At 27.1% G+C, this 22627-nt stretch overlaps 2 protein-coding genes across 2 annotated transcripts in view; one reads left to right on the top strand and one right to left on the bottom strand.

The window, feature by feature from the left end:
- LOC100201836 (uncharacterized) overlaps positions 1–19437 on the top strand; it is a 48437-nt gene extending 29000 nt beyond the window's left edge. The window contains exons 6-14 of the mRNA XM_065808909.1: positions 2376–2449; positions 2603–2755; positions 5020–5196; positions 5332–5484; positions 5793–5873; positions 5961–6141; positions 7146–7206; positions 12067–12130; positions 18742–19437. Of these exons, the coding sequence (XP_065664981.1) occupies positions 2376–2449; positions 2603–2755; positions 5020–5196; positions 5332–5484; positions 5793–5873; positions 5961–6141; positions 7146–7206; positions 12067–12130; positions 18742–18787 (990 nt within the window). The 3' untranslated portion in view covers positions 18788–19437. The remainder of the gene's footprint in view (positions 1–2375; positions 2450–2602; positions 2756–5019; positions 5197–5331; positions 5485–5792; positions 5874–5960; positions 6142–7145; positions 7207–12066; positions 12131–18741) is intronic.
- Positions 13903–16970, bottom strand: LOC136086674 (zinc finger MYM-type protein 1-like). Its single transcript, XM_065808908.1, has 4 exons — positions 16769–16970; positions 16002–16644; positions 14211–15927; positions 13903–14138 (listed from the first exon to the last, which is right to left on the bottom strand). The coding sequence occupies exons 2-4, from the start codon at positions 16627–16629 to the stop codon at positions 14003–14005; spliced, it is 2481 nt and encodes an 826-aa protein (XP_065664980.1). The 5' UTR covers positions 16630–16644; positions 16769–16970; the 3' UTR covers positions 13903–14002.
- Positions 19438–22627: the final 3190 nt, after the last annotated feature.

Consider the following 22627-nt stretch of genomic DNA (forward strand, 5'->3'; position numbering starts at 1 on the left):
TTTAAAACACATTTTAGTTTAATGTTCTAACCAGGCTTGTGGGGCTACATTTTCTTTACAGTTCTATTTTCTAATGATTTCATAACTCGGTTGTTAGCCTCTTATGCACGTAACTACTAGTTTTTTTAGTTTACTAGAGAAAAAAGTTTCGAAAAGTTCAAATGTCTTTTTTGATTTATAAAAAAAATTTGTTCCTAAATGTGAAAAGTGCAATTGATGTAACATTATCTTGTGTGCAATCAAAAAAAGTTTATTACATTTTATCATTAAAAGTTTTCAAAAAATTTTTTTTTGGTTGATAATTAGCATATTATTTAAAGTATAGTAATTATAAATTATAATCAAGTTCTCTGTAAATCTTTAGAACACACAAGACAGAGATTAAACAATAATTTGTAACACTGGTTGTATTACCTACTTTGAAAATTGGTTTGACTTTTTAAATGGTCTGGAAAAGTTCCCTGTTTTATTTAACAATATAACACTTTAAATTGTATATCTTTAAAGGGTTCATATATGTCAATGACAACATTACCATTTATATCATTATAATCAACTGATCTATTTGACTTAAGCATTTTAGAACGTTGTTTAAATTCTTCAAAAGATTATTCAAAAGTTTTTATTCATTTTTTATTAAAGTTGTTTTAAACAAAAATAATATATTTTTTTCTTTTGTACTTGTTAATCTTTTTTAGTAGGAAAAAAGTATCATTTTTTAATAACATCTATTATTTTTCTTAATATAAATCACTGTGTATTTATATTATTTTATTTAATATTTTTCTGTATATTTGTTATTTAATGTAGGTATTTTTTTGTTTAGTCCTAAAATTCTCAATAAAATATATAAATTGTAAGCAATTCTATATTATTTTGAATGCGTTCTACTAAATGCAGTAGTGGTGTAGTGGTAGAGCACTTGCCTCATAATGAGAAGTTCAGAGTTCCTCACCACGTCCCTGGTAGTACCGTGCTCAACTTGTTTCTCTGCACAGCAGCCTTGTTTGTCAAGGATCATGTTTAGGAGTTATAGAGTTGGGAGAGGGCTGTAACCCCATAAGTAGCCGCCTTGACTCTAGTGGCCTTCACGACCTTGAGGAGGAGGTGAATAACTAAAAAAATACACTATAAAAAAAGATTGTGTTATTTAAAAGTATTTTCAAATGTTAGATTTTGTTTTGGTATGTTACTTTGCTTAGCATTGCACAATAGAAAGGCTGCCAAACTAAGGTTTGGTTTGTTTTAAAAGAAATATGCACCATAGAATTAGGTAAAGAGTTCAGTTGTCCAAAAGTTATTATTTTTAATGCAGAACACAGTTGACATAACATATCATAAGTTGAACAAACAATATCAAAACAAATTAACATGAATTTTAACGGACTTAATGATAATCTGTTTTAGGTATGCAAATGCAATGGTAGGAGCATCTTTTAAATAGAATTAAAAAAGAAGAATAATAGAATTAAAAGAGAAGAATAGAATTAAAAAGTATTAAAATTATCAAAGAGATTCAGAGGTAAATGATGAGGAAAACTAAAGTTGATAAATTAACTACTAATTTTTCTGATATAACAAACATGCTTGATAGGAAAATATCTACAAAATATTAAAAGGAATTTAAAGAAGGAGAAACTAAAATAAAGTTGTTTATTTTTATAAATTGAAATTCAGTTTACTGATGTCTAATTTACAATTAAGATAATGGAAAATAGTTTTTATCAACACATGGTTCATCTATGATCAAATAATAATGTAATAAAGATTAGAGATCTACTGTTTTCAAACATTTATAACATTTCGCTAGTTAGATTTACATTGTAATGATCTGTTCTTTATATTTATTTTTATTCAATATGTTTACAACCTACTACAATTTACAACCTAAATGCTAAAACATTAAAATCAAGTTTTGATTTTTTGAGTAAGATTTTCTTGAGTAAGATTTTGAGTAAAGTTTAAAAATTAAAGATAAAAATTAAAGATAGATAAAAGTAGTTAGACCTTGCCACAGTTAATATTTCTTTAATTTTAATGTCATTTTACTTTCTGTAGCTAATAAAGTTAATATTTGGTGTGCTAATGTATTTAAAACAAAATGTTGATATTTTAAAGGTTGTAAGAGTTTAAATTGTGTGATTTAAAATTTGGATTATCACAAATACTTTTAAATACTTCAAATGTAAATCAATTGGTTTTTTGCAACAACAAAAGTTTACTTAATTTATATAAGTTGTAATATTTGTTGCAAAAATTTTCATGCCTCTTACTCAGCTCCTAAAATTTTATCTGTATTTCAATGTTCTTCAAACAACAATCAAATCTTTTAACTTAATTAAAAATATAAAATAATAAAAAGTTATTTTTTTTAGATAGCTGTTCGTCATCCAGTTGTTCGAATGTTAGTTAACAGAAAATGGGAGAAATTTGGTAAAAAAATGATAAGGTAAATTCTTTAAATTTAGCAAAACTTAAATAAAAAAAATTTTTTTTACAAAAAATTCTCTGGTTTAATTTTTTTTATACTATAAATATTATTTTATTTTGAATATACTCCATATAAATATGCTGTGAATATTCTTTAATTTAATTTTAAAAGGATGAACTTTGTGGTATATATTGTGTTTCTTTTGTTCATGTCATTGGCTTTTTTTGGTTTAAAAAAGATGGATACTTTTTCAACTGTATGTGAAATTGTGACACTTGTATTTACTGTGGGTTACATGATATCAGAAGTTGATCAAATGGAAAAGTGAGCTTTTTAAATTTATATATATATCTTTATCTATGTATCTATCTATCTATCTATCTATATATATATATATATCTATATATCTATATATATATATATATATATATATATATATATATATATATATATATATATATATATATATATATATATATATATATATATATATATATATATATATATACATATATGTATATATATATATATATATACATATATGTATATATATATATATATATATGTATATATATATGTATGTATATATATATATATATATGTATATATATATATATATATATATATATATATATATATATATATATATATTTATATATATATATATATATATAACTCCTAACTGGTTGTCAAAGTAAAAATTAAATTCTTGTTGGCATAAGAATCATTTTTTTCCTTCCGTACTCCCAAATGCAACAATCTATATATATATATATATATATATATATAGATATATATATATATATATATATATATATATATATATATATATATTAATATATATATATATATATATATATATATATATATATATATATATATATATATATATATATATATATATATATATATATATATATATATATATATATATATATATATATATATATATATATATATATATATACTAAATATAGTGACAGTTTTAATAGTATTATGTTTATAATAAAGTTTTATTGTGTTTGGTTGCATTTTTTTTCTTTTTTTTTTTCAATTGTTTGTCTAATAAAGAATTATATGGTTTATTATTATTGACAAATTTGAGTTTGGCAATTTTGAAAATATTTCATATGGTTATCCATTTTCATAAAATAGGCTAAAAAGAAACTTGACACATTTGAATATTCTGTTTGAATATTTGAACATATTTTATATACTTATAAAGCAAAACTTTTAAAAATGATTATTGTTATATTTAGTTAAATAGAAGAATGTGAAAATGAAAACTGAAATAAAAGTTATAATGAAAACTGGTGTTTTTAAAGAAAATGATTAGTAGAAATACAAATTTTTAGAAAACTCAGTTGATGTTGAGAGTTTTGGTATTTAAATTAAATGGATTTATCTTGTAAATTTAAATTGGCAAAATTTAGTTGTTGTTCGAAAATTGAGCATTAAGCATTTTATAATCATCTATGTATCTTAATAACGAATCTTAATCACGAGTATCATTAAATTAACTTTTATAAGTTACTGGTGCAATATTGAAAAATAAAGTTTCTTTGATATCATTAAGTTTGATAAATTTTAAAATTTCGATTTAATGTAAATAATACATTTTTTATTATATTTGATAAACTTCTTTTATCATTGTTTTTTTTTATTTCCAATAATTTTATTTATATACAATATGTGATTTAAATTGCGACCTACTTTAAAAACAGTGTTTATAAACAATGTCAATGGTTGGTTAGCATAAAACAATACTTATAAATGTATTGTCAAGGGTTGGTTAACATTAATTTTTTTTTTATATTTATGTAGGGTCGCATAATTTTTTGAAACACTTAATATTTTTAAATATTGAAAAAATTTAAACTAGATTTGATTTAAATTAGGGGTATGGTTTTTTATATTCTATTGAATATTGGGTATGAATGTTTACATTTGAACAAGTATATCAAAATTATCTGTAAACATTTACTTTTTCTTAAAATAAAAAAAAATTAGTTGATGTATGTAGTAATAAGTATCGATCTCTTCTCCTCAGGTCACTTCTGTCTCTTGACCACCTTATGCTAAAGAAAATGTACATTGTATATTACACCTCATGTAATATACAATGTGCAATTATCTATTTATATGTATTAACTCAGCTAGTTTTGTTGTTTGTTAATTTTTTAATGAAACTAAATAATGAGGTTTTTTGTTTCGTTTTTTTTTTTTCAATTTGATTATTACTGTATTTACCTTTCTAAAGCAGAGGAAGCCACCCCAGTTAAAGTGGCTATTCTTTTTTTCATTGTTGCTACTCATTTTTGACCTTTTAACTACAAAATATGAGCCTTGACAAACAAGTTGCTTGTTGACAAAGAAAAATAAGTTAAATGTAGTACTACCAAGGACATTGTGAGAAGCTTCATGTTTATAAAGGAAGTGTTCTACCATTATATCACTATTGCCTTGTTGTTGATAAAGTTCATGTTTAGTTTGTATTTTTAATTTATATATATTTTATGAGAAACTTTAGATATTAAATTTTCATTTCATTTTTATTTTTGTTTCATTTGAAATTACTTGTTTTTTAGAGAACGTATACAATATTTTAAAGATGTGTTTAATTACCTTGATGTCCTTGGTTTAGTATTGATATTAAGTATGGTTCCTCTAAGAATATCTGGCTACAGTAAATCAGAGTTGTCAGTTGCTGCTGTTGCTTATTTAATAAATTTCCTCAGAGTGTTTAAATACTTTCCTGCTTTCAAGTTAGTAATGCCAAATACTTTTGTTTTTAGGATTTTGTTTGTTCTTATAGAAGCTTTGTTGTTTTATATTCTTATATTTAATTATCATATTTTAATCATTTTAATTATTATATTTAAATAATATTGTTTTTATAGGTACATTGGATTGTATTCTAAAACATTTGCAAATATAATTTACTATGACATATCTAAGTTTGCAATTGTTTATGCCATAGTAGCTATCGCATTTACTGGCAGCGTTTTTCTATCATTGAATGCAACTTTAACAACTAATACCATAAATGAAATGTTGGTTTTATTTTTTATGAATAACTTTTTATAACATAAACTTTTACTTTTCTTAAATTACAGTCAAGTTAATAACAGTCAAAATTTTATCAATTTTTAAATAATTCTTTAAGCGAAAAATGCAAATAGTTGTAAATAATTAAATTTTTCATAATGTACAAGTTTTATAGTGTTGATGTTATATTTTAATGAGTGTATTTTTTTTTTTTTTGTCTTAATGCACTTACTTCAAATGTTCACATAAAAAGTAAGATAACAATTTAATTGCAGCATTTTACCTGAGCTTTTTGTAATGTTTTTTTAATCAGCGGGTTTTGGAAAGTTTTGTTGAAAGAAGTGCGAGCTTTAGCAGAGTCAAGTCCATTTAATGATGATTATTCTAACTTTCAGTATGTTTTATTTTTCTAAATTTTTTTTTTGTTTAAAAAACAATTTTTTTTGCTTGCTTTGTTCATTGTGTCTCTGAATTTTTTTAGTGCTGGTGTAGTCATACTAATAATGATTAATATGTTCAGCATCATTGTTATTTTGTCCAATATTTTGATTGGTCAACTGAGCAATAGATATTCAATGGCAGTTGAAGAAGCTGAAATACAATATAGTATTGACAAAACTAAGTTCATAACAAGGCTTGAAAAGAGTCGCTTTCGATTTTTCGTAAGTTTTTTGCATTTTACTAATAATTTTTAATTAATAGATAAATTAACTTAATTGAATAATATATTATTTATTGTTTTTTTTTAATGATAAAACTCAAACAATGTGATTGCGAATTGCAATATCTGAAAATGCTTCAGGTCTTTATTTAAACTATAATATTATAATTCATTTGATAAAACTAGAAAAATATAAATTAAAAAAAGCATATAAGTGCAAATGAAACAACAGAAAACCACAACAGGCAATTTAGCAGTGATCAAATATTTTAAATAAAAGAAATCTCAACTACTTTTATTTCTTATTTAAATCTTATCTTCAATATTTTTCCTATAAATCAAATATTAACAATCAATCAATGCTTGTAACTCTCTGATGCAGGTATTTATATAAAATTAAAGGCTGAGGTGTTTAAAGAGGTGTTTAAAGAGGTGTTTAAAGAGGTTTTTAAAAAGGTGTTTAAAGAGGTGTTTAAAAACATGTAAAAACTAATTTAAACTAATTATACTTATTTTGAAAACAGAACAAAAAAATTTCCAATAACGTTATTTCAATTTTATATCTTTTTATTGTTATTTTTGTTATCAATTCATTATTGTCTACCTAAAAAGATTTAAATTTTTAAATAAAAACTTTTTCAATGTTTTCCCCTAACTAAAATTGAATTTTATTATTATGTACTAATGCGCAAATATCTTCAGTATTTTTATTGGTCGATTTTGATATTACAGCGCATATTTTTCAGTTATTTTTTATACTTTAATTAACTGGTGTTTGCTCAAACAATAAAATGTGTAAGTTTTTGTTATTCTTTTTGCATTTGTTTATTGCAGTCAATTTATGCAATATGATAAATTAACCTTTTCATGAAAACAGTGTTCATGGTTATTAGTAAAAAAAAATTTGAAGACTAGAAATTTTTCCAGAGTTTACAATTCGCAATCCCTCAATTTGTGTCTTGAATGATATATTTTTAGTAAATGTTAATTAAACTATTTGTTTAGAATGCTCGAATTGCTCATTATGTTGATGGTGACTACGTGAGTGATGAATCTTTAGTTAAAGGTGGATGTTTGTTTAAAGATTGCTTATTTTTAACTTAAAATTTGAAAAAAAAAATCCTTAAATTTTGCATAAAATAAAATATATAATGAAAGGAATCTCTATGTGCAGAGATAAGTTGTGATCATATCTTAAATAAACATTTGAAATTAAGTTTAGAGTTTCTTACTAAAAGTGATCAACTGAAATTTGTTTTCTTATTGCGTTACTGTTTCGATATTGGCTTCAACCAAAAATTTAATATGCACTGATACCAAAATTTGGGTTTCGGTGCTCTTTTTAAATTTGGTAAAAGCATTTTTGTTGAAAAACATAAGGAAAACCCAAAAATTTGTAAGATAATAAATTTTTAACTAATTTAGAAAATTAGTTATTTCTGAGAACTTTCACAAAATATTTTACTATTTTAAATGAAATTATAAGCCCATTGTTCACAAACTACTTAACTTTTTACTACTAAATAGCGCGTTTCAATCTGCACTATTAAAAATTTAAAAACTGCAAATAATCAAGTCATTGCAGTGCGCATAATATTTTGGTTGATAGCGTTTACTTAAAGAAAAAAAATGTTTGCCTTATAATTCGAGTAGTGATGTCAAGCTGGCCCTTGGTAAAATTGCCAGGAGGTTTCTTACCTCTTACACGAACATCAACTGATGTGAAAAGATTATTTTTAATAGTTGGAGATATACTTAGCAATGAAAGAAACAGACCATTACCAGATAAATTGAGATTTAATACTAGATGTATTAAATCTCAATTTGTGAAACACTTGTAATTAATTCTAACACTATACATGTATAAAAATAAATAAATGTAAAATTGCATTTTTAAATAAAATTTTCTAATGAAATTAATTTTGACTAGTCGAAATGTCAGTATCGGTTTTGGTAAATTTGCAAAAATGTTGGTTTCGTCTTTTTTTTTTGTATATCTAGGACTAGTGCATTATATTGAAATGAGGGAAGGAATGCTTTTAGAGTTTGATGATCAGAAATGTAAAAAATTATTAAGTACCTGCATTTATCAATTTAAATGAATTTAGGGAATTTCTTTTACATACCTGAATTTGATGCTCAAAAAACCCATGTGGCCTTGATGATATCATAAATTATAAATAAACTTTTACACATTATTCTATATTTATTGATCTTTTAGAAAACATTAAGATTTTGATCTGCAAGTATATGTATTTTTATATATGGATAACAGGGCACAGTCCCCACTTTTTTGTTGCAAAACATTGTAATTGGTTTTTCACTAACTTCCTGAATAACTGGAGCTCTGAAACTTTTGGCATTTCTGTAGTGCCAATGAATATGCATGTTAAAGTTGTTTTCAGGGCCCAAGAAACCTGAAGGGATTTACCTGTGTTCCCCACTTTTTTGTAGCAAAATCTTGAAAATTTTCACTACTCTCTGGACAAACTAGAGCTCTGAAAATTTCAGCATTTGTGTAGTCCTGATGAATGTGTGTTAAAGTTGTTTCCAAGGCAGACGCCTAAAGGGTTAATGAGGCCAGGACACTAGGGCCATGCCTTACTTTTCTCAACAAAAAAAATTACTTTTTAACCACAACAAAGTAAAGATAATTTTAAAAATATTGGCTGCAAATATTTTTTGTTTTAGACTTGTTTCATATAATTTTTGATCATTTTATATTCCATGATCTTTTTAAAGAAATTTTAATAAAATTCATATGTTCATAAGAATTTAATTTGCAAGTATACAGATTAAAAACAGTCATCCATCTAAAATAATAAAATTTTAGCAGAATTTTGCATTGTATGATTTTTAAACTTTTTGAATGGAAAAAAGTTGATAGTTTTAATGCTAAAATGTTAAAGCAAGTTGTTTAATTAACTAAAATGTTAAAGCAAGTTGTTTAATTAACTAAAATGTTAAAGCAAGTTGTTTAATTAACTAAAATGTTAAAGCAAGTTGTTTAATTAACTAAAATGTTAAAGCAAGTTGTTTAATTAACTAAAATGTTAAAGCAAGTTGTTTAATTAACTAAAATGTTAAAGCAAGTTGTTTAATTAACTAAAATGTTAAAGCAAGTTGTTTAATTAACTAAAATGTTAAAGCAAGTTGTTTAATTAACTAAAATGTTAAAGCAAGTTGTTTAATTAACTAAAATGTTAAAGCAAGTTGTTTAATTAACTAAAATGTTAAAGCAAGTTGTTTAATTAACTAAAATGTTAAAGCAAGTTGTTTAATTAACTAAAATGTTAAAGCAAGTTGTTTAATTAACTAAAATGTTAAAGCAAGTTGTTTAATTAACTAAAATGTTAAAGCAAGTTGTTTAATTAACTAAAATGTTAAAGCAAGTTGTTTAATTAACTAAAATGTTAAAGCAAGTTGTTTAATTAACTAAAATGTTAAAGCAAGTTGTTTAATTAACTAAAATGTTAAAGCAAGTTGTTTAATTAACTAAAATGTTAAAGCAAGTTGTTTAATTAACTAAAATGTTAAAGCAAGTTGTTTAATTAACTAAAATGCAACAGTTTAAAAAAAACATTTTTTTAACTATTATTTGCTTATTCTAAAATCATCAAATTGTTTAATAGTTGAACTATTAGCAGTAATAAAAAAACATCCTTCTGTTACACTAGTATAGAAGAAATTTATTACCTATTAAATTCATCATTATCATTTTTAACATTAACAAATTAATTACTTGTTACTTTGTTACTTGTTAACCTTGTTAAGAGACAAAAAATTATCTTTTACATTCAAAAGTAGAATGATTAAATCTTTGTTTAGTTTTCCATAGTGTTGAAGTTGCTTTTTATTATATTAATTACTATTGTTTTCTCATTTTTACTTTAATCTGAAATGCAAATTTTTATAGAGAAGATGCCAGAGAAGAATCAGTTTGAAGATCTGGAATAACAGATGACGAAATTTTAATAATCTGTTATCATTATGAAAAGTTTAAAAAAGTAGAATATCTATAAATAGAAGTAGGAGCAAACGTCAATTTAACCAAGATTCTATAGATACTATTAAATTTAAATGAACATGTGAAGATGTTAATATAACAGGCATTTTTTCTTTTTATGGTATTTAAAGTTCTCAAACTAATAAACAAGCTAACACTGATACATTAAAATTTGGTGAGTTTATTCTGTTTAAATATAATGCATTTCATCCGATTGGTATGATAAATGAAATTTACCATATTGAAATCTTTTTATGATGGTGGCAGATAGTTAAAATTTTTTCATCTGTTTATGATGTTATGGCAACATTTAAGCACCCTCACAGTCTTTTTAACAAACTTTTCTGGCCATCTTGAGCAGAGGAGTGTTGGGTTTTAATTACCAACACAATTTATATCATTGACGCAACTGTAGCAACAAATTTGACTTACATGTACATGACCTTAGATGGGTCTAAGCAAATCTTAACACAATTTTGACACTCTATATTTTTGTATTTTATTTCATAAATAATTAAATAAAGCAAAAAAGTATAAACCAAAAATACTTTTGAAGACAATACTTTCAAAGTTATCTTTACTTTGTAAAAATCAGAAAAAAAATTTTTTTTAGAAAAAATAAGTTGGCCATGGCCTCTGGTGCCCAGGCCCCAAGGACCCTCTATTAGTCTGTCCTGAAAACAATTTTAACACATGTTCATCAGGACTACACAAATACTGAAATTTTTAGAGCTCCAGTTTGTCTGGAAAGTAGTGAAAAATCTATTGCAAGATTCTGCTAAAAAAAAAGGTGGGGCATATGACCAAGCTATAACAAGTTGCCTAAATTTAAGTTGATAAACACAGCTATATAATAATAATTTTGTACATTTTTGATTATTTTATTGGATTCATCACCCTTGAAAACAGCCAGGTACAAATGTTTAAGTAAAATCAAATATTGTTTAGTTATGTGACTTGAAACCTCAAAATAATTTAGGATCTTTTTGAAGTCAGAGGCTAAAATTTTACAAAGTATTCTCTACTGTATAAAATCAACAAAATCTGAGTCTGGGTCAATTGAATTACTCTACCCTAACACAAGCCCTGGGGCTTGTGCATATTCTAGGCTCATGCTCTGCTTTCAGTATGGCTGATAAAGCAGTATGAATGCTCTCAATATAATTGATGAAAATGCTAATAAGCGAAGAATACTAGCAGAAATAAACTGAAGAAGCTTGTTAGTAAACAGTGCAAACCATTGGCAACTTGGCCAAAGTTTTCTGTTAGAGATGTTTGAAGAGCAGGTTTAAGATAAATTTGCTGTACGCATATTTTTTATTTACACTTACAATAGTTTCTTTGATACAGAAGATGCAGAACTGTACAAAAATTTTGAGCACAATACTCACAATGGAACAACATTTAGTTGGTTTAGGCATTATTATGGTCAAAAACTTTGTTGGAAGACATTGACGCAAGGTGGATCTGCTTGAATAAAAAATACATTCATCATGATTTATTAATGATATTAACGATTGAACGTATTCAATCGTTAATATCATTGAATAATTTTGCATTAACAACGCTTTGCACCACAAAGTTAAAGATTTTGATGATCATTATTTGGATAGCTGTGAGTTTGACAAGATTGACGAACTTGGTGATGAAATGGATGTGGAAATCATAAGCACATTTTTGTAAAATTAAATGTAAAACAGTAAAAGTAGCTGTTTTTTGAAAAGTACTGTTTATGAAATAATCCTTTAAGCAAATGAATATCAAAAGACTATTATCTAAGACATGTTGTAGGATTATTAGTTTATTAAAATTGATTACATTTTTGAAATCACCTTGTTAAATTAATAAAAATAACTAAAAAATGTCAACTTTTAATATGATGCTAATAATGAATGTAAATTACTTTATTTTTGATTTTAGATTTGCTCAATGAGTGGAATAAAAGTCAGTCTTTAGAAGATGCTGATACTGCTGCATATATAAGGTTATTTTTAAAATTTTATTTTAATTAGGGTATTTATAGTTATATGCAAAGAATTGACTTTTTATATGTTAAAATAACTTTGAATATTTTATAAAGGTCTGTTTGTACTATAACAAATATTATGTGTAAAACAAACTTTCAAATAAAAGATTATTTTAAACAATGTAAATACTTTTACTGCTTTAATAAGGTACTTTTACTTAGATTAGGAAATGATTTGTGGTTTTTAGTCAGCAATACTGTCAAGAGTATATTAGGTTATAAAAAGATTGTTTTTTTTTATAAAATTTCCATTATGAAGAATTTGTTAAAAATCTATTTTTGATTTTAGAGGGCAGGAAGGTTAAGTACAAAATGGATACAACCTAATGTCTGCTTATCTAAACATTTTAAATAACAGAGAAATTGAGTTAGCTAAGAAACATTGAAAATAGACAACTGACAAAAAAAAATTTAATCTGAATTTAAATTGACATATCTATATCATTGTCTTTATCAGTTGCAATAAACTGTATTCTATTTCTAATTTATAGAACAGATTTTTTTTAATGCAAATTTTGAAGGTATCTTTAAAATGAAAGTTTTAAAGGTATCTTTGAAGAGTCTTTAAGTATGATTTATCTTATTGAAGTTATAATGAATTAGTATTATTACATACCTGTATATTGACATACGCATGATAAAGACTCCAATTTTGATGAAATATTATTCGGTAAGACAAATAATCGTAAACATTGGCTATGGATTATTGTCGTACTGAACAATAATCATTAATCAAAAAACAGTAATCAATAAGTAATCAGTAATCAATCAGTAATTAATAATAAAATAATAAATCAGAAGTAGGCTTTAACAAGTAGTGAAACTCATTTTTCTTAAATTAATAAATGCTTTTATTATTTTGGTCTCAGGTACCTGATTTAATATTAAGTTATTAACAGAGAAAGTCTTGGTCTCGAGATGCCTCAAGACTCATATTTAACTGTCTTGGTCTTGGTGATGGTCTTGAAGTCTAAAGTTTTGGTCTTAGTCATTGTCTTAAAAGCCTAGAGAATTACACGATAAAGTCTTTCTGTTATTATCATTAACAAATCAGCAGTAGAATGAGAAATCCATTTTGATGATAAGAAAGTAAGTTAATATATTCAAGATGAAGATTTAATGATTTGTAAAAAAAAAAACTGAAAATCCTAGCTTATGATAGTAAGAAAAATAATGGGACAGTAGTTAGACAAGTCAAATTGTACTCCAGAATTTTTGAGAATTGGGATAACAAATGCCGCTTTCCAGCAGGCTGGAAAACAAGACTGATTAACACTTGTTAAATAGTTTTGAAAGTATAGATGACAGCTCTTGAGAGCACTTCTGCCAGACCATAATAGGTATGTTGTCTAGACCACAAGCTGTAGAAGAGTCTAAGCAGGAAATTAATTTAGATACAGAAGCTGGAGTGATACGAATTTCAAGTAATAGATCAACCTGTTTGTCGGCTATATTAGGTAGAATGTGATTAGTGGAATCAAGAGATGAGATTGATGAAAAGTGTTAAGAAAACAGCTCAGCTTTGTCTTTAGGTGAAGTAACAAAATCCGAACCATGTAAGAGAGGTGGACAGATTTGCCCTCATTATATACACCAGTGCCGTGGCGTGGTACATTTGGGCCCCCCCCAAATCATTTTTTTGGGCCCTAATTTTGTGGCATCACATTACAGGATATATATGCGTCACATTTTTTCTAAAGGCTAAAAACATCAAAAATAAGACATATAAGTATAGACAAACGTATATGTACGGATAATTATCAGAATAATGTTTGTTATATTATATTGGTAATACTTCAAAACCTGTAATAAATCACATATTCACAATTGTCACAGAAATGACTTGTGGCGAACTTTCATACTTGCAAATTTGTTGATTATCTCCTCATAATTTAATTTTCTTGCCACATCGTTCTCAATTGACAGCATCGCCAGAGAAGACAAGCGGTCATCAACCATTGTTGACCTATAAAAAGTGAAAAGAAATGCATAGAGCTACATCTATTATGTATAAAGTAGCAAGATTAAATATACTGACCTATGAAAAGTCTTAATCAATTTTAGCTTGCTGAAGCTACGTTCAGCACTTGCGACAGTTACTGGTGAGGTAAGGATTATGCGTAACACAATGGCAAGATTTGGATAAGTTTCTTGCAGCTCTTCTTTATAAATGTAATTAAGAAAATCATGTGCAGATTTCATGTGAGTACTTTCTTTCTCCTGTACCACTATGACAAATCGTTTTAATTCCATTTCCAGATCATCCGAATCTATATCGCCAAGCTTTGCTTGCAAATTTTTGCAATATAAAGACAAAGAATTTTCTTTACAGATTTGAATAAGATTCTCAGAACGGTATAGGAAGTCATAGAGCTCTGTGATACTACTGACTTGTTCAAAACGCTCCTTTACTGATCCCATTGACATATCAAGGAGTGGTAAAAAGAAATCAACTTTAAACTTCTGTTCTAATTGGATGGTGTGAGCTTCATCGGCACACTCGTATGAATGAATCATCTTTTTTTGTCGGGAACGCACTTCTGGAAAAATTTTTGCAATGTCCAACACTTCTGCGATTTCTGATGCTTTCATGTGTGCGTCTGAAAATCCAGTTTCACGATATTGCTGAAGAAATGTATATGTGGCCTTTATTTCACTATCCAAGACATCAAGGGAAGTTGTAGAGGACTGCAGAAGCTTACTTGATTTGTTAATTTGGTATAAAACGTCATACCAAATAACGATTGACAATATGAATGGCCATGTCATCATATATTCCATCAGCGAACATACTTCTGTAGCTGTTGCGCCATCTCTCTTCTCTAGAGCATACACTTCCAATTTTTCTAATGCCTCTAATATCTCTTTCAGGTGATAGCGAAGAGGTTTCACACAGTTTATTCTACTTTCCCATCTGGTATCGGATTGAGGCTTGACAGAAATGGGTATACATGACTTTAAAATATGCCATCGAGCAGGAGATGATGAAAAGAGTGTATACAATCTTGAAAGAACTCCGAAAAAAGTAATTGCACTGTTGGATGACTTTGCACCGTCAACAATGACTAGATTAAGTGAATGGTTTGCACACGGAACATATAGAGCTTTGGGATTCATTTGAAGAAGCCTAGCTTGAACACCCTTTGCCTTTCCTTTCATGTTAGCACCGTTATCATAGGATTGGCCTCGACAGTCAAGAATATTTAATTCCCACTTTTTTGTCTGATCTAGAAAGGCATCCAAAAGCCCTTTTCCAGTGGTATCATCTACCTTGAGATATCCAAAGAAATTTTCAGAAATGTTGATACCTGTCCCAGGAATGCAAACTACTGATCGTAGGATTATGCTCATTTGTTCTTTATGTGAAACGTCTGGCGTACAATCCAAAATAATGGAAAAATATTTCGCTTTCTTTACTTTGGAAAGGTTTTCGGCTTCAATCTCCTTGGCTAACAATTCAATCAACTCATTCTGGGTATCATTGCTCAAATAATGTTCATTAGTTTCTTTCTTCTGAATCCGACGTAAAAGTTCATCGAGCACACTATCATACTTCGCCATCAATTCAAACAACCCAAGAAAGTTTCCATTGTTCTTGGAACCAATGACCTCTTGTGAACCACGGAATCCAAGATTCCTCGCAGAAAGAAATAGAGTGATGTCTAGTAATCGTTCCAATACTGCTCTCCAAAATTTTCGCTCTTTTTGAAGCAACTTGTATTGATGCTCATCAATGGTTGTTTGATTCATTATGCCTGCAATGTTGAATTTGGTAAAATATATAAATATTTATTATATTTAATGACAAAAATTTTTTTAAACAGTTTACCTTTTCGTAATGTCATCCACTGTTCAAAGCACCTGAGATGTGTACTTCCTGTTTCATGATCATTCAGTTTTTTGGATAAACCTTCCCATGTGTTCATCCCTTGTCGGAATGGTGAATCTGATATACCAAAAAGTTTGCAACAGAAGCAAAAAACTTTATTACTTTTCATAGAATACACAAGCCATGACCGTACAATAGTTTCTCCATTCTTCATCTGTCGTTTATAATAAGTCACTGAAAATCGTCGTCTTTCTTGATTGTGTGGAAAATCTATCTCAATTTGCTTTACACCACGTTCAACAATGTCACACCTCTGTGCATCAGAAACATTTTCTGGCCAATCAGAAGGATCATCACTGAGAAAAAGAAGTGGCAGTGTTGTGGCAGTTGGTATACACTCACAGATTGCCATATTAGAGTCTCCTTCAGCAGACAAACCAAAACAAGAAACAGAATCATTTTCTGCATTGGCTGTAACATCATTATTGGTTTCTGTTATTGCTACTGATTCACCATCAGCTTGAACTGCTGGTTTCAAAAATTGTGTAAGTTTGGGGTACTTAGTTATTACTTCCCTGGCTGCAGCTGCTTCTCTTCTCTTAGCTGCACCACTTTTCACTTTCTTCATTCCAATAATTAATACCTAAAAATAGAACAGATAGTTTATAAAATTTACTTTTAGGTCCTACTATAGTACTATACCTATTTAATTTATACAAATAAATTAAATGAAAAATAATAATGTCTCCTAAAAATAATAAACTTACCGGCTCAGCTGATTCAGCCACGCTCACTACGAATTTTGAATAATGACGATTGCGTTTCGGTTTAACCAACTACACACACATCATACAGTCAAATGAAGCAACTGACACGCAGAAATCAATATTTCAAATCGTATTTCAACTCACAATTTTTTATTACTATTCTAGAAAGTTATTAAAAAAATTAAAGAAAATACTTTTTAAAATATTATAAAATTTTAAAATGTTGTATTGCTGACGGCCCACCGGGAAATATCCCGGTGTGAAAACTCCATGTGAAATAGGAAAACTCATCTTTAAATAAACTGTTCATTATAATATAAATTTGTCAATCTAGTTTGTTTTATTTACATAATTTTTTGCATGCTATTTATGATATCATAATTTGTATTATAATTTTTATTGGTTTGTAACAATTCTATTTGTCGGTTAATATTTCTCTGTAATGTCTTCAAATTTTGATTTTATATTTATATCCAGAGTTTTAAATTGTTATTTAATCTTTTGAAAATGTAGTATGTTAACTACGAAACATGTCAAGATTAAAAAATTCCGTGTTTTTCATAAAAGTATGAGTAAAAATTTTAGAGTTAAGCTACTATATAGATACAGAAACTAAACAAGGATGTCCATTCTCATCAGTTGTTTTTTTTCACATTAAAATTGTCTTAGTAGCATTTATTTTATTTTATAGTTTGAATATAATTGATAATTATCTGTTAAAATAATAAAATGCCATAAAAAATTTTATCATTTTTTAAAAAACGGGCCCCTTATATCTCGTGGGCCCCCCCCAAATGGGGGGTTTGGGGGGCCTTTGCCACGGCACTGATATACACTGTTAAAGATTCTCCCAAAGTCTTGGGAACCTAATTTTTAAGATGAAATACAAGATTTCCTGACATAAACAAACATGACAAAACTTTTTTACAGTGGTTTCTAGCAAAAGTAAACAGTCGTCTGTTTACCATGGAGTAGAGTGAGGCTCTACTTGGAATTTTTAAGAGGGTATAAATAATTCCATGCCAGCCTGAATCCAAGAAGTTACAAAAGTAGCACATTTGTCAACAGGAAGACGAAAGGCCATAACAAAGAAAATCACGGAAAGAGTTCCAGTCAACTTTAAAATAGTTTTAAAAGGTATGATGATAGGGGAACTGAGTTTTAGAGTTGTACCCTCATTAAGAGATAATAGAATGAGTTGTCTAGTTTTATTGTGTTGGACTTCTTAAAGCTTAAGTCTTGATCCCAGTCTTGTAAAAACTTTCAAAGTCTTGATCCCGGTCTTTTGAAAACTTTCAAAGTTTTGGTCTTGGTCTTGTGTTGATTTTTTGATGTTTTGGTCTTGGTCTTGGTCTTGGTCTTGAAGCATTCAGTCTTAATCTTTGTTTTGAGCCCAAATGTCTTGGTCTTAGTTATGGTCTTGGTCTTTACTGCTTGACTATACTACTTGATCTCTGGTTAATAATATTCAATTATTAATATTCATGTACATGAAACAAAAAAAATTTTTTAAGAATAATTTAAGTGCAAAAGAAATAATATAGAAATGCTTATGTGGATGTTTCTGCGATGCTAAGCTTATTTTAATATTATTATATTAAAATATTATTACCTTAAAATAAGTTATTTTTATTCATTTTGTACTGTTTAATACATGAGTTAAAATGAAGATTAAAAAAACAACTCGAATTTGTATAAAATTTTGAATTATTCTAAACTTTTGCTCGGTGATACCTATGACTTTAATATTTTTTATTTACAAAATATATTTGTTATAGTGCAAGCCAAACTGAAATTGAAAAACAGTTCTTGCAATATTGCTTCTTTTAAAAAAAATGTCAGTTCGTGTAAAGTTTTAAATTTAAACAAGTTCTAGTTTTTTTGTTGTTTTCTAACTTTTTACTAGTTTACTAGTTACTAGCTTGACATATTTTTGTTTGGTTATATTTGATGTGTGTGATTTAAAAATTTAGAAAAAGGATAGAGAAGATGCTGAAGACAAAAGATAAAAACGATTGAATATGATTAGACAATGTCAAATTTTTGGAAATAAAATCTTGGAACTTAAATTAATACAAATTTACATCTTTTTTATAAAAAAACGTGTTTTAACAGTGTTTTGATATAATACAAACTTTGACGTTATTTCGTTTATTTACGCAGCTATTGATTAATTACTAATCATATAAAACATGTTTAAAGTATTACAGTTAATGCGTGTTTTGTAGTCAGCGTGAACTAGGTTTAACATTCTAGAATTTAAAACTGGGCTTAATTTTTTTTCAGTACGATAATACTTTTCTTATCTAACATAATAATATCTACATAAACACAATTACTTATTATAAAAAAATCATTTTATATTACCAGACGGTTTATTTTACTGCTAATATCTAAAGTCTGCATTAAAAACTCGAGATTTTTTTTTTTTTAACACCTTAAAGAATGCTATTGTATATTCAAGAGAGCCTACAAAGGTAACGAGTTTTTTTAAATATTTTTGTTTTTTTACCAGCGTCAAAGTATTTCGTATCAATTTGAGGGAAATACAACGCTTACAATGTCTGGACAGTTGTAAACCATACTTTTTTTTTCTTTTTTTTTTAATTTTTGATGTAAATAGTTTGAAAATTACTTTATGTAAATAAATAAAAAGTAATAAGTTTTTATGCACCATTTTATTTTTCAGATTTTTAAAAAAGTTAGTTTAAAAATATATATATATATATATATATATATATATATATATATATATATATATATATATATATATATATATATATATATATATGTATGTATATATGTATATATATATATATATATATATATATATATATATATATATATATATATATATATATATGTATGTATATATGTATATATATATATATAGATAGATATAGATATGATTATATTCTACCGTAATTTTTAATTCATTTGTAAAAGAGTTTGTTTTTAAACGGTTCTTTCTAACGGTCTTTTTAATGTAGTTAATAGCTGATGATTGCCGTGTATGGAACAAAACTTTAAGTACTATTAATAATGTTGTTTTTCATTTAAACAAAATTTATATATATATATATATAAATACACACACACGCGCGCGCGCGCGCGTAGTATTTTGTTGCAAATGATGTTGTATATTTTGCATATAAAATATGTTGTTGTAGATGAATGTTAAACTGTCGCCCTCTTAATCAATTACCCTCTTAATCAATTATATTATCTGTTTTAATATTGCGTTTGTAGTTGTTGCTTGTTATATACTACTCTTTTTAAACAACGTGTGGTATACCATGGATTGGTTACAGCAAATAAATTACTTTAAAAAATTAGAATTTTATAATATTCTTTTTAAAATTAAATTAATAATAATAATCGTCTAAAGTTAATCTTTATTAAAATTTTCACAAAACTGCTAGTGTATACCAAATTTTGGTTGCATTACTGGCTTGAAAGGTTTTTTTGTTTTGCAAAGGGTCAGAGTAAAAAGAGTAAAATAAAAAAGTTATCTAATGACTGTATACAAAAAAAAAATTCTTTTTTTTATAAAAACTATTAATTTATTGCAGCAACGTAGCAGCAATTTTATATGCTCTAGTTTAAAGGAGCATGCCACAACCTTCTTCAGCTACCGTTCTATCTAGTAAATAAAATACTAATATAAACTTTTAATAATAATTTCTTCTGAAGCAAATTGTTTTTCATCTGTAAAAAATACTTTGTGTGTAGGTCTTTATGAAAAGAAAAAACTAAAAACAACTGTGTAGCTTTTAAAATCAACTTTTTTTTTTTAACACGTTAACATGTTTAACAAATTTAAATACATTTTTGACGTATAGAACATGTTAATGGAAAGGAAACTATAGGCTTGTTATCTTGTTTGTGTCATCTTAATATATAACAACTGATTGCAAATCAATGATAATCAGGAACGAAACTGATTTTCAAGCTTGCTAAAAAAGAGCTCAATCCTAAGGGCACAGTAGCTCGCAAAACGTTGGCAAACTGGCTTCGTCTTTTTATATAAGCTTTTACACCAACCTACGTGAGATTCGGCTGCTACACAAGTTTTAACTAGAAAAAAATTAAATTCTTCATAAATTATTAAGGTGCTCCATAGAAAATTTTTGGGATTGCTAAGGTGCTCTCTCCTTACGATCTTATCATAGAGCACTGTGGAAGCACATTACTAGGAAGTTTATGTCTTCTTCCATACCAATGCACAGTGGGCCAGAATGCACTTTTACTGGACAAAATTCATAACTAATTTAATATTAGAGCTATATTCACTAAAATTAGTATGAGTACTAATATGATGTCTGCGCTTTTTATGAAGGTAATATTTTTTTATTTCGTTGCTATGGATACCTTTATTTTGCTTTGCAACAACCTACTTTTTTTATCTGCAGATATTTTATAAGTGCTATATTCACTAAATTTGGCATGAGTACCAATATGAGATCACACTTCTTACAAAAGTGATAATTTTTTAAATTTAGTTGTTATGGATACTTATATTGCTTAGTTACCGGATACTTTCCTTAGTTACAAAGTGGTAAATTGATATTTGAATATCTTATCGGATTTTTGACCCACCTATATTAAATAAAAATTGAGTATTTAGGTAAATAATGTTTTAGGAATAATAAAAGCAAAAAATAGTGCAAGAAAACGTTATCAATTTTAAATTACATCAAAAAATTATAAAACAATAATATCGTTTGATGATTGTTTAAGTAATTGTAAAACATCTGAAGGAAATGCTTTATGATTTGTTTGGTGTGATGTTGATTTACGCAATGATGAAATAACAGGATCACTGGAAACTAGGAGTCTATTGATAAGATCAGTATTTGTTGCTTTTCTGGATGTTTTTCGGCTGAAATTTTCGCGATAAGATTTAAAGTCTTTATTTCTAGCCTCTTGAGCTTCCTCTGACATAAGTCCGATGGGTAAAGTAAGGCTTTTAATTATGTCATGTCCATGTATCAATACTTTGTGAACTGATTGAGCCATGTAATACCATGGATAAAGGGACACATATAGTCTAAAAGTGTCAAAACAATAATCCTTGAACTTTAAGCAGTCTATTTCATATCCTGAAGAGAGCGTTACCAAGATAATGTAAAATCTGAATACAAGGTTTTGGTCAATACCCAGAATTTCAGCTGTTTGTTCATATGCTGCAAAAGCACGCCTTGAGGTATTGCCATCATTACTTGTTCCAGAACCACCACTTTTAGGGAAATCAACAACAAGTCCCATTTTGTTCATAAAATCAGTCTGAATCTTTTGTTTAGCTACAGATGCCTTTTCTTTGTGTTCTTTAGATCTTGCTTGCCACTTTCTTGTTTCTTTTTTATATGCAATGTGCAATAACATCTCAAAAAATCGAATCCATGCATGAAGACTGGAAAGACCATATTTGAACTCTCTGTTAGTATAATCTATATTAAGGATATCAAGACGATTCATATTTTTTGGAGAGACACCACACACTGAACAGCATTGGTATGAGTTATTTTTTTCAGATAATATTGTTTGAACCTTCCCATCAATCATTGTAAGTTCAATAATACAATTCACTTCAATAGAAGATCCGCAAACCTCTAATAAAATCATACCAAAGCTTTCTATCTCACTTCTAATGTACTGATCTTCTTCAATCACAGATTCCTTGGATTCCATTTTGTATGCAAATCTTATGGGTCTACAATAGGCTGTGGAGGACGACTTTTGATTTCTCCAAATAGGCACCTTTTCGTTGCTGTTGTTAAATCCAGTCAAATCCAATGGGACAAGACAAGTAATAAATAATGATTCTTCACGCTTTAAATCTCTGTTAATGTCGGGTTC

Source organism: Hydra vulgaris, chromosome 11 (genome assembly GCF_038396675.1).
Source record: "Hydra vulgaris chromosome 11, alternate assembly HydraT2T_AEP".
Taxonomy (NCBI): domain Eukaryota; kingdom Metazoa; phylum Cnidaria; class Hydrozoa; order Anthoathecata; family Hydridae; genus Hydra; species Hydra vulgaris.